General features: G+C 40.4%; 1 protein-coding gene across 1 annotated transcript in view; it reads left to right on the top strand.

Annotated features, from left to right (window-relative positions):
* LOC134223059 (tyrosine-protein kinase-like otk) overlaps nt 1-16,202 on the top strand; it is a 193,207-nt gene that overhangs the window by 547 nt on the left and 176,458 nt on the right. Inside the window, exon 3 of the mRNA XM_062702196.1 lies at nt 187-275. Coding sequence (XP_062558180.1) covers nt 187-275 — 89 coding nt within the window. The remainder of the gene's footprint in view (nt 1-186; nt 276-16,202) is intronic.

The following is a 16,202-nucleotide window of genomic DNA, read 5'->3' as shown; positions in this document are numbered from 1 at the left end:
GGTTGGGGTTCCTCCTAGTGTACGCGGAACATTAATTTTTATTATATGACCATCTGCTCACCCCTCGTTCTTTCTCGTTCCATGCTTTCTGTCTCTCGTCCTGTACTGTGTCCAGGCAATCCCATCCGACTGGACCGGCGTGTGTATTTAAATGGGTCCAATCTGCATATAAACGGCGTCTCACAGCGGTTGGCCAGTGGAGATTACGTGTGCCTGGCGACGGCCCGCGCCTCCGGGGCCTGGTCGCCACCCGCCGGCCAAGCTGGACATCATCCGTAAGTCTACATTTTATTGTGATTGCTTTTTTTCACGCTTGCGTTGGCATACTTTGAGGTGCTTCGAGCATTGGGAGGGATTTTAAGTTAATCGGCAACTGAACTTAATCCATGTGGAACTAGTTTTGTTTTTGGAAGGATTAATGCATATGTAGTATGTCGGATAACATGAAGATGCAACCAGCTTTTGGGATTTTGATGAAATAAAAATCAAAGTCATTATCTCCATGGTTGCTTCTAAGACTAGTAAATAATTTTTGACGTAAACGCTCTTGGGAAAACATATTTATTGTCTTATCATCTTATCATTTAGTAAACGGAGAGGTTTTTAAGTTATAGTCGATAACTTCAATATCTATGATGATAATAATGCGCTTAAAGTGGATTCCTTAATATAGAGTTTAATAATAAGCAATTGAAATTTCTAAAGCAATTTGCGTTTGGCTTTGGAATGATTCAAGAATTTTCGAAAGTAGCGCAACCAACTAGTCAAACCAAATGGCAATTCAATGCAGCTACGTCAGTTACCACTACTTATTCGCATCGTTGAGATCAAAACAGGAAAAATGTACAATTAAATCAAGTATCGCACTAAAACTTTATTATACTCGAATAAGTCTTAGCTTTATCCACCGGCTTGATGTTTGAACATAGGTATTAAAAGCGGACATTAAACAGCTCCCTTTTCATGTAGCAATATGCTGCCGCGTACAAAAATTAAACTTAATTTTATTACTCTTTGCTCCTGGAAAATCTACGGAGCTACAAACAACAAGCGAATGTCTGCTTCTGTTGTGAGGAAACTTTGTATGCCGGTTTCAGACGTGGACCTGCATATGTGTAGTGCACACGTTCTCACCAATGTGTATATCTGGTAAAGTAATAATTTTCCCTAAGACTCGGTGGTTGCATCTGCCGCTGCTGTTATGCTATGACTAAGTTCACGGTGATGGGGAGGCAACTGGGTGTGCCGCCGTTGTTCACATAAACCGTATTTTATTCACACCGCAATGGACGCTTTGAACTTAGAATAGGAACGTGCATAGGAATATAGTCATTCTACATTAGTGTCTATGCTCGAAAAATGATACGTACGCGGTAAAATTTAAAGAAAATTGTGACTAATATTACTTGTGTGGAGTAAAGTTTAGGCAATGGTCTGAAAAACAGATCTAGGAAGGAACTTTCAATACAGCTCTAGTCCTCAATATCCTACTTCCATGGATCGACAAATGACAGAAAAAATTTCCTTGGAACGTCAAGACCCTAAATGAACCCGGAGTGCAGAAGGTTGGAGTGAACGTGGTCGCAATTCAAGAAGTCCAACATCCTGGATCCGGAGAACGTGAATTCAGAGCCTTGAACAACACTGCTTACACATATATTTTCTATGTAGCAAATAGTATTGGAATTTCAACGACTTGTAAAAAAGCAACTGAGAATACAAACAAAAAGTTAAATTAAAAGTTCCATTTATTTGCTGAAACATAACCATTAAAATACATTCAGAATCACATAATATGCTTATCTGTGTACTACCTACGCGTAGCATGGAGTCAGTTCCATCGTTATGGGCAAGCAGATCATACGAGTTATGAGGTGAAACCGATCAGCGAAAACCGAATTGATTGTAAATTTCGTAGTTGCTAATCGTATTTGGCCGAAAAACAATTAATATGCACAGGTCACCAACAATGGAATAGCCTTCTTGGGTCAGAAAACTATTCTTACTTCACGGATTGAATCCAAAAGAGAATAGAAAAGTCTCTCACTTATCATCTCTGTATACCTACATATACGATAAGTAGCATACCGTGAGAGACTTATTTCACAAAGCTGTCATGATAAAGAACTGATTCGGGAGACTCATGATAATTTTTTTTTAAAAAGCTCCAGACGTGGGGAGCTCTGGTTCTGATGATGTATTTCAACTTGTCATACACGGGTCCGTGACGTTAGGCATAATTCTGTCTTCTTTATATAATGGGTTGTTCTTTGTGTCATTTTATGCATAACGTTCTTATGCATAATGTCTTTATGCCTAACGTACTTATGCCTAACGGGGTATACACAGCTGTGCGGTCCCCAACACAAAATGAGCGAGAATCATCACTTCTCTGTGGGGGCTGCCTATCCGATTCTGTTTTTTTCGCACTTTTATACAAGTTTGATAATTTTTTTATCATGGCTTGTTATGATTCGGAACAGTTTTTGCCTTTCTTTTATCGTTGTTCGTTTTGAGCAGTGGCGCCGGGAGTGGGTGGGACAATAGGACATGTCCTACGCATGAAAATACCTGGGTAGGACAGTCGAAGCATTGTCCTACCCATGATTATGCCCTATGATAAGAAAATACCAAATTTAATAAGATATTTGATAGTTTATCAGATGCTAAATTGACAATCGTGGAGGTTTCGGGGATTGTAAAGGAGAACTATTTTCCGAAAAGCACCTCAGAGTCTGTGAGGAATTCTTTCTATTCCAAAAAAGTTTCAATTATTTTTTGAGATAATAGCTTCTGCTCTTCCATAAAATTGTTGATTTTTTTTCTAGGAGTACGTTATTATTTCTGCTAGCTCCGGGAGGCTCAGAGAATTTCTGAAATTTCATAATAGTTAACAGACCAACAGGACAGGTGAATTATATAGAAATATCGATCAATAATGGCGCCAGTCAGTTGGGAAAGGAGAGAAATGTTAGTGTGTAGTTTTTATGCTACTAGAGACCGAGAATACCTCAGAAGTATTATTATGGATCCTGTACACCTCCGGTGGTGCAAAGGGCCGACTTGAAAGATCTCCATCTTGAGCGTTGCCCGGCTATCGCTTTAACCTGTTGCCAGGTTAGATTTCGGTCGACTTCTTTTATTTCTTTATTGAGGCTTCGCCGCCATGAGCCTCTGGGTCTGCCTCTGCTGCGATGTCCCGCTGGGTTCCAGTCTAATGCTTGTTTACAGATTTCGTTTCCGCCCTTACGTAGAGTGTGGCCGACCCAGCCCCACTTCCGATCCCGAATTTCTGTTGCTATCGGCCTCTGGTGACAACGACGATGGAGCTCGTTGTTTGAGATCCAGTTGTGAGGCTACCAGGCCCGAATTATATACCGCAGGCATCTGTTAATGAACACCTGCAGCCGTTGAGTGTTCTCCACTGATACACACCATGTTTCGCTAGCGTATAACAGCACAGATTTCACGTTAGAGTTGAAAATTCGTATTTTGGTGCGTTCACTTATCTGCCTGTTTTTCCAGATATTTCTTAAACTTGCAAAGGCAGCCCTTGCTTTCTTGATCCGTGCGCCTATGTCGATCTTGGTACCGCCGTCTGACGCCATTTGGCTACCAAGATATTGGAAGCTTTCAACATTCTCCACTGGTTGCCCGGATACTGTGAAACTGGAAGGAGTCACCGTGTTTACATCCAACGATTTGGTTTTGTTGACGTTGATGACTAAACCTGCCGAAGAGGAGCGCTCGGCAAGGTCGTTGAGCTTACTCTGCATATCAGAGCGCCGTTGCGCGAGGAACGCCAATTCGAAGTCATTTAGGTGCTCCATGGTTATAGGCTGCTATAACAGCCCGCGGTTTGGTTCACGGTCAATCGCATCTACCAGAATCTCGTCGATTACGATGAGGAACAGTAACGGTGATAGAATACATCCTTGCTTCACACCAGCTACGACCCGGATAGGGTCGGACAAGACCCCATTGTGCAGCACTCTACACGAGAAAGCCTCGTACTGTGCCTCGATGAGGCCGATGATTTTCTCAGGAACTCCCTTGCGTCTCAGGGCGCCCCACATATTCTCGTGATTGAAACGGTCGAAAGCTTTTTCGTAGTCAATGAATACCAAGTAAAGGGGCTCTTGGAATTCGTTGACCTGCTCCAGAATGATACGGAGCGTGACAATATGGTCCACACAGGATCTTCCTGCACGGAATCCAGCTTGCTGCCGCCGTAGAGTCGCATCGATCTTCTCCTGAATCCGGGCTAGGATAATTTTACACAGAACTTTGAGAACGGTACACAGCAACATAATGTCTCACCAGTTATCGCATACAGTCAGGTCACCCTTTTTGGGCACCTTCACTAAGATACCTTGCATCCAGTCGACCGGGAAAGTAGCGGTGTCCCAGATATTACGAAATAAACGAAGCAGTAGTTGAGCGGATGTCATGGGGTCAGCTTTGAGCATCTCGGCTGATATGCGGTCGACCCCTGGGGCTTTATTCGATTTCATGCTTTGGATGGCTGTTTGAATCTCTAGCAGTGATGGAGTTTCGGTATTGACGCGTTTCAGCTGGTCAGTTGGGTCGGCCCCGCTTAAGCGTCGTGAGATATCGTAGAGGAGGCGAATGTCCCCGGCTGCGGCGGCTCTCTCTCCTTCGTCGGCCAGAGAGTCTGCCCACACTCGCTTGTCCCGTCGACATGAGCGTTTTACTTCCTTCTCAAGAGCCGCGTATCGTTGACGGGCTAAGACTTTGGCTCCTCAGGTTTTCGATCGCTCTATCGCGGCTTTGGCTTCTCTTCGCTCCTCTATCTTTCTCCAGGTCTCATCGGTGATCCATTGTTTTCTCTGGGTGCGTAGTTCGCCCAGATTATTCTCGCTGGTGGTGATGAAGGCATTCTTGATGGCGGTCCATTGGTCTTCCACGCTGCCACCTTCCGGAATATCTGCAGCACGTGTCTCCAGTTCTTCAACGAAGGACCGTTTCACCGTGGCATCTTCCAGTCGGCGTGTGTTGAATCGTCGTCCAACTCTTTCCTCCTGCCAACGAATCCGCGCAATGCGCAGGCGTATTTCGCCGATGAGGAGGTGATGATCGGACGCGATATCGGCACTACGTTTATTCCGTACATCAAGAAGACTCCGTTTCCATTTTTGGCTGATGCAGATGTGGCCGATTTGATTTTCTGTAAAGCCGTGGAGACCCACGTGACCTTGTGAACCGGTCGATGAGGGAAGAGCGATCCCCCGATCACCATGTAGTTATTACCACAAAATTCTGCGAACAGCTCTCCGTTTTCACTCATTTCTCCGAGACCATGGCGTCCCATAATGCGCTCATGGTTCGAGTTGTCGGATCCGATCTTCGCATTGAAGTCGCCCAAACAGATCTTGATATCACCCTTCGGAATTCTATCTACGACGGCATTGAGTTGACTGTAGAAGTTCTCTTTGTCTTGCAGATCGGCAGCATCGCACTAAGGGGTAACTAGACCAAAATCCTGGCCAAAATTATATTTCGGCGTTTTCTGGTAAGTTTTGCATCTATGATGCAAAAAACATAGTGATAATCGATTTTCGAATGGTTTTACAGGTGCAAATTCACCTACCAGTTATAAATTACCTTCCTTGATATGTTCAAAAATTAAACAGTGTTATTGCAAATTGATACAGAAGCGACAGCTCAATGGCATTTTATTTGTTTAATCGTTTTTGTCCTTAATTAGCGTGGGAAACCTGAAAAATGAAAAATCTCGCATAGCATTTGATAAGGGCCTATTACAAAAAGGTAAACATTAATCGATTCAAACAAAACATTAGATTTTCAGCTCCTATTTCAAAAGCTGATGATATATTTAGCAGCGAAAGCTTTCCAGAACGTACAATCAACACTCATTACTCACGCATAACATCAGTTGCATCGGAAACTTCGAAATTGATTAAACAAAAGTCTGGCTATTGTTTTTGCACCCTGGGTCGTTCATAAACTTTTTGCTTAAATAATCTTGTTTACAAAAAAACATGGGATCGATTATTTTTAGAGAGGAAATGTTTCTTTCTATGGAATCGGGACGATGACAATTACAAGGTTGCCTCAATTGCCTTCACTTAAGACCAAGTAGACTGCTTATTCGAATTGTTTCTGTTAAGCTTGAAATGGCACTTGCCCATTTTATCCCCTACCCCATATTATGTCTATGCTTCAACTTGTCTACATAATATCAACTATAATGTATTTAAGTTATATCGAGATTTACATATCTGTTGTCAATGCAATCGCCAAATTCAATACGATTGATATTTTGATTTTTCATAAGATTGGTTAGTGGGAAGGAGACGAAAGATAATGGAGCATGCGCAATCCTTTGTAGAGATCTAAATGAGCAGCAGATGCCCCAAACTAACATCATTATCTGAGCGTTAAGTTACAAAATTGTATTGAAAAGTTTTTTTTTACTTGGCTCCGTAACGCCCGACAGCATTTGAGCCTACCAAATGAACGAATGAATAACAAAAAATATAGTATGTTACTATTGTATTCAAACATGTCTATGAATCAAATGCCTCGAAAACCAGAAAAAGTTATCTGCGGAAATATTTTGCCTATGTACTGTTTCAGCAATGGCGGAAAGTATGAAAACAACCTATTTTGAAGTTACTCGCAAATTCGTTTGCGGACGAGTGCGGATGATCTTCAACCCGCAATAGAAAGATGAAAGCCTATATTTTCATGTGTTTACAATCTCGTAGCGGAATACGAAGGAGTACTTTTACTTTTTTAATAATGAAGTTTGTTAAAAAATGTCAACATCTCCAAGTTATTTATGTTGATGAAAAATTATCTTAATGTTGAATATAATTCATTTAAACTCATGGAGGTCCTAGGGCAGTGCATAAATGATGTTTTGTGCACTATAAACCTAACATTATATGTGTTGTTTAGATTTGTCAGCAGTGGTAACTGATCTTTGTCTTACGGCACGCTAAAAACCATCAAATTAACATGATTTTTGATAGGTTGTCATTAATACTAATAAGGAACAAGCGTTAAAATTTCAATGACACATAATGGAGATAGTATTGAAGAATATTCTAAAAATGTAATACTATGCAAAAGTTCGAAAAACGAGAAAGGGTTTTTGGCCAGCCATTTGTTCTAGCTACTCCATCGTGCATCGGTTGGCGCATAACATTGGATTATAGTAAGGTATCGGACCCGTGTTCTAAATCTGGCAACGATTATCCTTTCACTTATAGGTTCCCACTTCATAAGCGCAGAATGTGCCTGAGCGCTTAGTAGGAAGCGAACTCCGCGATGTCGGGGAGCGTGTTCACCTCGTAAACCAGAGTATAGCAGAACTTGTCCCGACGGCGTTCTGTGTTCTCCAAAGTTTGGCCAACGGACTTCACTCAGTCCCAGGATCTCAAGCTTCATGCGGCGTGCCTCATTGGCAAGTTGTGCCAATTTACCCTGCTGGGCTAGGGTTAAAACGTTCCATGTTCCTATTCGTGTCCGTTGTTTCGCGCTAAGAGTCGTCGCCGTAAAATCAGTCCGTATTCTTTCATTATCGGATTTCCGAACAAATTGATGTTTCGGGAACAGTAGGTTGTTGGCCCAAGGTTCCCAATCCACCGGGATGGGGCTGCCATCTTAGGTATAGCTTCCGGGGAATAGCATTTCATACTCAGCCGCTGGATGCCAGAACAGACGCTGTTGGAGCCGCACCTCCTTGGTGAACAGACGCTCGGTCAGTCGGGTCAAATTTGTTTAAAGTCCCACCCAACACCGGGACTAGGCTAGTGCGCTTTGAACGGCACACGGTCGCTTTGATAGGGCCTGCTTGGGGACACATGCAGCTTTTTATAGGAGTTCAACAGAGCCCACTGTCGAACCCCACCACATCCTAGGCAGACCCCACAGGACGCACCCTCTCACTCTAGCTGATGTCAGAAGGACAACAGTGCCCAGGCTGCACTACCAGCTAAGTACGCAACCCTTAGCTGGCGGTCAATTGTCATCGGAAGACCCGTTGAAGCGTGAGTATTGGAACTTGTGAGGACCAGAGCTATGTCAGGCGCCCCTTCCCGGATGTCAACTCACCATTTCGCAGCCCTCAGAAGTATAGATCAAGTATTTACTTAGAAAAGCTATGCAGTCTATGCTACATTATGTGATGTATTCTCCAGCAGACCTCCTGACTATAAGGCAGACGCGGTAGTCACTAGACTGCCGAGCTCATCTCCGGAAGTTAAACTAATCAAGAGATTATGCAAATATGAACTAGTTTATAATGATTGTAGCACATTCGGATGTGTGATAGCAAGTCTTTGAGGAAATTTGGAGTATAATTATTTTTAAGATTTCTAGAAACCCGTAAATAGTACTGAACACTCTGAAAAATTCCTGAACGATCATAAGCTTTACTGGTAGAATATAGTGATGTTTCTGAGAGTTTGCTACAGGTTCGAATTCCTAGAAGCTAGTGATAATTGTCAAAGCTTATTGTGTACGCTGTATGTTGATGTTTGTTGCAATAGGGTGGTCCCACTACATTTTGAGATAAAAATTTTAACTTCCGTATCATCAATTTTAGCATTTTATGTTCTAGTTGTTCCTTATTTACCTATTTTCAACAACTAGGAACAACTAGAACACCGAAAATGTTAAAATTGATGATACGGAAGTTAAAATTTTTATCTCAAAATGTAGTGGGACCAATTCTATTGCAACAAACATCAACATACAGCGTACATAATAAGCTTTGACTTCGCTGAAGACGCTTTTGTTGATTAAATATCATCTGCTAGGTGAAAATTTGTAAATGAAGGAACTTTGCTGAAGATACAATTGTGCTATGCCATTTGTATCATTAGATATGTTAGTTTCAAATAATAACGTTAGGGTGACCCCAAAAAACAAATATTTTGACTGGTCTTTTGAAGTTTTATTTTTTATCGGAATTATGTCTTCCACAAAGTCTTAGAGCATGGATTGCAGAGTTATCACCGCTTTTTTTTTTTTTTAAATCCGCCATTTTCAAAAGCCTGTATTTTTGAATGGGCGAAAACGGGGATAAATTTCTTGCTGGGTTAGGCAGATGAGAGGCTAATGCATTAGCGGGGAGAGAGAGAGTGAGTGAGTCGTGGTGCGGAAACGAACTTTGTATCGGCAAATTTGATTCGATCGCAATTACTGAAGCGATTTGTGATTACAAGATGACGTTAATGAATGATACAGAAGAAGCAAAATGTGGTTCTTCAGGGTGATAGAAGTATCAAAACAAAGGTTTAATCAAGGAAGTCAAATATCAGATGGGTTGAGTAAATTGATTCTAGAACAGATATGTTCGAAAGTGGGTGGTAGTATCTAAATGCTTTGTATGGATTGTCACACTTCAGCCAACACCTCCTCATTCCTCTAAGCGTTAAGTAATTTATGAATGCTCTCTTCCCAAATTTTCCGGTTCGGATATATCAAACATAATCAGGCACATCTGTCCTCTGCTCAGTGTGAAAGTGAAAAATTATGGCCCTGGAAGTGTATTGATATCCAATTTGACGTATATCTCGATTGTACCCCATTTGGCATAAAGTCATTTGGCATAATGCCGTTTGGCATAATTTCGTTTGGCATAATGGCCGTTTGGCAGAAGGTCATTTGGCATAATTTTTATTTGAGCTGTGTAATAGATAAGTAAGATTTGTTAAACCATTCAGTTACGTGGTTTCCTTCATATGGGCAATAATTGGGAACGGAGTTGTACGGCATGACAAATTGAGAATAAAGAAGCTTCCTGTCAAAACGGGACCATTTGAAATGTTGACGTACCTACTAGCAAGATAGATCAGCATTAAATTTAATTGACATTGGATTTTTTCTGTCAGGGCAAGCCAGAGAACTTGAGCAAACGGTTTCTAAGAAAGGATCACATCTCCCATTGCATTGAAACGAGCGAACCAAGTGCTTGAATTGAAAGAAGGAGTCATATCCTCTCTGGCTTCTGCTGGGCAAATGCATCCTTAAAAAAAGGGATCATTATTTCCTTTTCCTTAAGCCGAGCGAATACCTGAATTGAAGGAAGAAATCATATCGTTTCTTGCCGTCTGCCGGGCAAATGCACCTTTTGAAAGAAAGGAAATATCTTCCCGTGTCTTAAACCAAGCAAATCCTGAAATCAAAGAAGGAACCTTTCCGACTCTATGACACTACCCATATATCCATTAGCCATAATGCCATTACCCCAAAGGCCACTACCCCGAACGCCATTACCCCGAATGAGCCAGTACCCCAAGTAGTCCTGATTTCAAATTTATTGTTTATTTCAGTGAAAAAAATTTAACGAATATAAATTTATTTATAATGACCACAAGACCCTAGAATAAGAAAATCTGTTCTGTTCGTCGAATATTCTTGTTCCTCCCATGGCAAGGAACAGGCATAGTTTCGTTATACCTTGCAAACGCGATCATTTAAAAGAGGTGTTATCTCTTCTGATCGCCTCATACCGGCCAAACACATTTTTTTAAAACGCAAGCATTTTCAACTCTGTTCGCTTTAAACCGAGCAAATGCGTTCATTAAAACAAGGTATTAGAAACTTCGCCTTACATCCAGCCTATTTGTTATCTAAAGAAGACATTATCAACTCTGTTTGCGTTAAACCGGATAAACGCGTTTATTTGAAGAAAGCGTTATCAACTCTGTTCGCTTTTTATCAGGCGTAAAAGAAGACATTATCAACTCTGTTTGCCTTAAACCGGGCCAACGTATTCATTTAAAGAAAGTGTTATCTACTATGTTCGCCTTATACCGAGCAAATGCGTTCATTGAAAGAAGGCATTATCAACTCTGTTCGCCTTATATCGGGCAAATGCGTTCATCTAAAGAAGGCATTATCACCTGTGTTCGCCTTAAACCATTATCCTCTGTTTGGCTTATATTGGACAAATGCGTTTATTAAAAGAAGGCATTATCATCTCCGGGGCCCTCCTTAGCCGTGCGGTAAAAAAGGAAGACCATGCTGAGGGTGGCTGGGTTCGATTCCCGGTGCCGGTCTAGGCAATTTTCGGTTTGGAAATTGTCTCGACTTCCCTGGGCATAAAAGTATCATCGTGCTAGCCTCATGATTTACAAATGCAGAAATGGTAACTTGGCTTAGAAACCTCGCAGTGAATAACTGTGGAAGTGCTTAATGAACACTAAGCTGCGAGGCGGCAATGTCCCAGTAGGGGAATGTAATGTCATTGAAGAAGAAGAAGATCATCTCCGTTCGCCTCAAACCGGGCAAATGGGTTCATTTGAAAAAAGGCATTTCCTCCTCTGTTTACCTTATACTGGACAAATGGTTTCATTTTAAGAGGTATTATTTCCACTGTACACCTGTACATAATAATGGCGTAGAATGATAATTTAAGTCAAAAATGTTTATTAAACAATACGCGTTTTTCTAAGTGACTCTTATCAGTATATAATTTTGTTCTAAACAAATTCTTTTCAAAGATTGTCATTTTACGATTCATCGGTATCTGTGGGTGTTAAAAATAGTAATAGTAAGTAGAAAACTATCTCAGGGTAGTGTCTCATTCGGGGTAATGGCATTTGGGGTACATGAGTGAAGCCACCAATTCCTCTCATGACTTCTGCCGAGGGAATGCATTTTCTGAATGAAGGGATCAAATATTCCTTTGCCTTAAACTAAACAAACTTTATTGTTAAATATTAACAATTAAATAAAGGAACAATGTCGCCTCTTACCTTTTGCTGAGCAAATGCATCATTTGAATGAAGGAATCTCATCTTTCCTTGCCTCAAACTAGGTAAATGCTTGAAAGGAAAGAACCATATCTTATTTTGCCTTCTACTGGACTGGAATCATATCTTTCAACGCATTAAACCGAGCAAATGCCTGATTTGGAAGAAGAAACCATATCGTATTTCGCCATCTGCCGGGCAAATGTATCCTTTGGAAAATGGAACCATATCTTCTCTCATGTAACTGACGGGAAGATGCATCCTTTGAAAGAAGGGATCATATCCTCCTTTGAATTAAACCGAGCAAATGCCTTAATTGAACAAATGAAAAAAAAATGCATCATTTAAAAGAAGAAACTATATCTTCCCTTTCCTAGAACTGAATATTGCATATATTGAGAATGAGAACCATACATATTCTCCCTTGTGTTATGCCTGACAAATGCATTATTTGAAAAAAGATGCATATACTTTTTAAACTTATAAACGACAAAGTATGCTTTAAAGCAATGAATATATGTCATGCAGAAATAACTTCATTTGCTTTTTATTGTCTTTTTTGTGTAAAATTGTTTTTGCTCTTGAGCACTTACAATTTTGCTATTTGACTCTCCATATTTTGTAGTTTGTTTTAGTCAACGACGATCTTGCTGCTGTCCCAGAGATAAAAAGATTTTAAGTGAAATAGGCAGATAATAAAAAATCTATCAGAGTACCTTCAAGGAATCACTGCTTGAATCTGAACTTTAATTCGAAAAAAAATATTTAAAACATTTCTCTTATAATGTTAAATTGACACATTATGCATGAGTTTCGAAATTGATGATTACACAACTATTATGCCAAATGACCATTATGCCAAACGACCTTTATGCCAAACGGCCTTATGCCAAACGGCGTTATGCCAAACGACTATGCGAAATGACCTACCACCTATATCTCGTCGTCCATCAAAATGCACTGTAAACCATTTGTGTAGAATTAATCTGCAAGCTGATAAACTGATCCGATCCATCTTTAGAAATTTCTTACGTTTTGCCTTTCTCGTACAACTAAGTTGTACCGAAAGGCTATCATTTCACTCCAAAAACGAACTTTTTATAGAAGCCTCTGAGACCCATAGTATTATATACCAATCGACTCAGCTCGACGAACTAAGCACATGTCTGTCTGTCCGTGTGTATGTATGTGTGTATGTGTGTGCACAAAAACTATAAAAAACATTAGACAACTTTTCATATAATAATCCTCTACCGATTTTCTCGCAACAAGTTTCATTCGACAGGGGACAAAGCCTTGTTGATCACTATTGAATTTTATAACGATCGGTCATTGCGTTTGAAGGTTATGAAGAAAATGGTACATTGGACCATATAAACCCCATATAAGGTTGGTGTCTCAACTAAATGCGAGAAAGGCACCACCAACGCTAAGTGGATTAATCTGTTTTTTTTTAATTTATCAGGTGTGTTGCAAAAGTTAACTATGTCCCTATTTTTCGTGAAGTTCTAACCACAGACAAACAGACATAACACATTGAACATTTACTTTTTAAATTCATCGTCGTTCAAACATTAACGACATCTGTTGATTTCAGTTAGTTGGGCAAATCACGAACCAGATGGCGGTAGTGAGCAAACGTTAATCTCGAGCAAAAACGATGCGCGCGCCACGAGTGTTCGATTGGTCAACTAATGATTATTTGAATTGACCAGCAAATCAGTGAACGATGGAAATTTGACGAGTGTTATGTCTGTTTGTCTGTGTTTTAACCTTAAACCATTGATAAAAAGGTGTTTCTTTAATGAACAGTCCTTATACAGGGCTTTGTAGGTTGGGAGAGTGAATTGCCAACTCCCGTGAATAACTTACTGTTGATCGAGGAATTGCTCTTCATTCGTATTGTGTGAAGTGTAAGAGATTTCCGGATGATTAGCGTTGATCCCAAATGCTAACCACAACGAAATACTTTCCATTTAATCAAATCCTAAGAGGAGGATTGCTTAACGGTGCAATAATGAGTGGTTTCCTTTACATACATACATACCCGAGGCACAATTTCAAAAAGCTCGTAAAGGACGCATTCCATTACACAGGTGTGAGATTAATATTTTTTTTTATCAAGAATCAATTCCAGAGCAAGAGATTATTTCTCAATAATACCTAATTCTGTTGTTGATACCCCACATTGTTATGAACTTGGAGTGCATAAGAGGTGAAATAGTAAACCCTGTTTGATCCACCTAGTGATGTGTGTGCCTTTCTTGTGCATTCGATATATGTACTAGGAAAAAGCTTGAGTGAGATTTTCTTAGGGTGTTTTTTATTAAAATCATATTTTGGCCATAACTTCTGAGCATATAATTCGATAATAAGGTTTTCAATAGGAAACAATGGGACAGGTTTCTCCATTGAATAGAACTTGTGACAGGCAAATCGGTTTAAAATAAGCTCCTAAAAGATGAGTGAGTTATGTTTTGCGCACATACATACACACACACAGACACCATTTAAACTCAATTTGTATATGACTCCGGGCCTTCAATAATCGTCTTTGAAGCCCTTTCGTTACACCTTCGTGTACACGAAAGGCGAAAAACTTGAGGCATCGAGTGATATGTTTATTTAGTGGTCAGTTTGTCCCAGCATATCTGTATGCCGTACGGAAAACCAATATTCAATACTATTCCGTACTCGCAATGAGACATGAAAACTTGCACGCTCACTCAATTTGGCTCACTATAAGTAGCAGAAGCCTCCATAACTAGCAGTCACAAGAAGCCAAAGAGGTTCCATATCTCATGCTCGGTCAGAACGAAAAGACGATAATTCCTTTGATGTCCTCCAGATCCGACACCGAGGCCGACACGCAAGACGAACATACGATGGTGATGATGACGGAGATGACGATGATGAAAGATGATATGCTCCCAACAACGACTACCACGACGACCATCCCGCCTGATGGAAGCGAGCATAACTGGCAGGAGACGAAAATGACATAAATGTGTTCTGACAGTTATTAGCAGGGCTAGCATTTTAATACCGTATATAGGAGATTTTTTCGTCCACGTTCTCGTGTGGCTGATGCTTGGTCGACTGGTCGTCGGTCGGGCCAAGATAAACAGAAAACCGTGTGGATCAGGTCTCCGCCCGGTCTTATAGCAGGGGTGGATGAACAAGCTGAAAATGAACCCATTCGTTCTGATGTGAACGGTTCTGATGGGACTCCAGAGCTGGTCGGAGTTAATTGAACGATACGGCGACTGACGATGATGACGACGACGGCACACAGTTACCGGAACGCAGGAACAACTCAATTCAATCAAAGCTGTAAAGCGAGTTCAACTGTTATTGATCTTGATAGTCTCACTTTATATATGCGGATAAGTTTAAAAATATTTTTTTTTCTTATTTCTATACAATTCATAATAAAAGAATATACTTATTTCAAAACGATCTTAAATAAACAAATTCGATTTTTTGTTTTGACTTTATTTCAATATATATTACATTGGAATCACTCTTATGCAAAACTACGATAATTAGAATTCATAAAATATTGTATAATAGTTCTTTAGTTTTATAAAGCTTATGTTGTAAACCCGTCACTGTGCAACGGTGTGGAAGATGAAGTTAAGATTTCATATGGTATGCGGTAACAGGACTGGGCGAGGAATGGAGGTTAGTTGTTTATTATACTTTTTCCAACCGGGTAAAGTTTCCTATTCTGCACATCCGTGTGCGGGGCGAGTTACGAGAAGTGCGGTGCAACCAGTTCCGAAGGAATAAATCATAAATGATTATGTTTATGAACTCGGGCTGTTGGTTGGTCCGCGTGCACTCTTTGAACTTGATGCCATGTGCTGCAATTGCGGTGGAACTACTGCTGTGGTAGCTGGTGCCGCGTTTACTGAATTCATTCTTTTACAAATAAATGGGAATCCATCAAGCCAAAATATCGCTACTAAACTCCTTCATGAATCAACCGTTGTACTTAGAATCCATCTCCATTTCTACTCTGTTTTTCCTTTATACTTACAAGGATTATCGAAGTTGAACTCTGCCCACTCAGCCCATGTCAGAAGGTTACGATTTGTGTGTGCGATAGTTTGCCAAATTACTGGTAGCTGCTTCTCTGCATGTCCCACAACATCCTCTATTAGTTCAATCTGGTCCGCCCATCTAGAATTCTGTGGTCCATGTCGTCTTGTAATAATCGCATAAGAAACGATAATTAGCTTTGCATTTTTGCAATATGTCGCCACCCATCGTATCCTTCCACCAAAGATTGTTCTAAGCGCAAGCACAACCAAATCTCATAACTCTCAATTTGTTCTGCTCGTCATAACACATATGTCCGTCAAACTCAATCCGGCTCTCCAGAATACGTACGGTCATGAATATTGATTTTTTATAAAATTTGAAACAGAAAATTGAACAAAACAA

The sequence above is a fragment of the Armigeres subalbatus genome, chromosome 3 (assembly GCF_024139115.2).
Source record: "Armigeres subalbatus isolate Guangzhou_Male chromosome 3, GZ_Asu_2, whole genome shotgun sequence".
Lineage (NCBI taxonomy): Eukaryota > Metazoa > Arthropoda > Insecta > Diptera > Culicidae > Armigeres > Armigeres subalbatus.
This window is presented reverse-complemented; position numbering and strand designations above follow the sequence as displayed.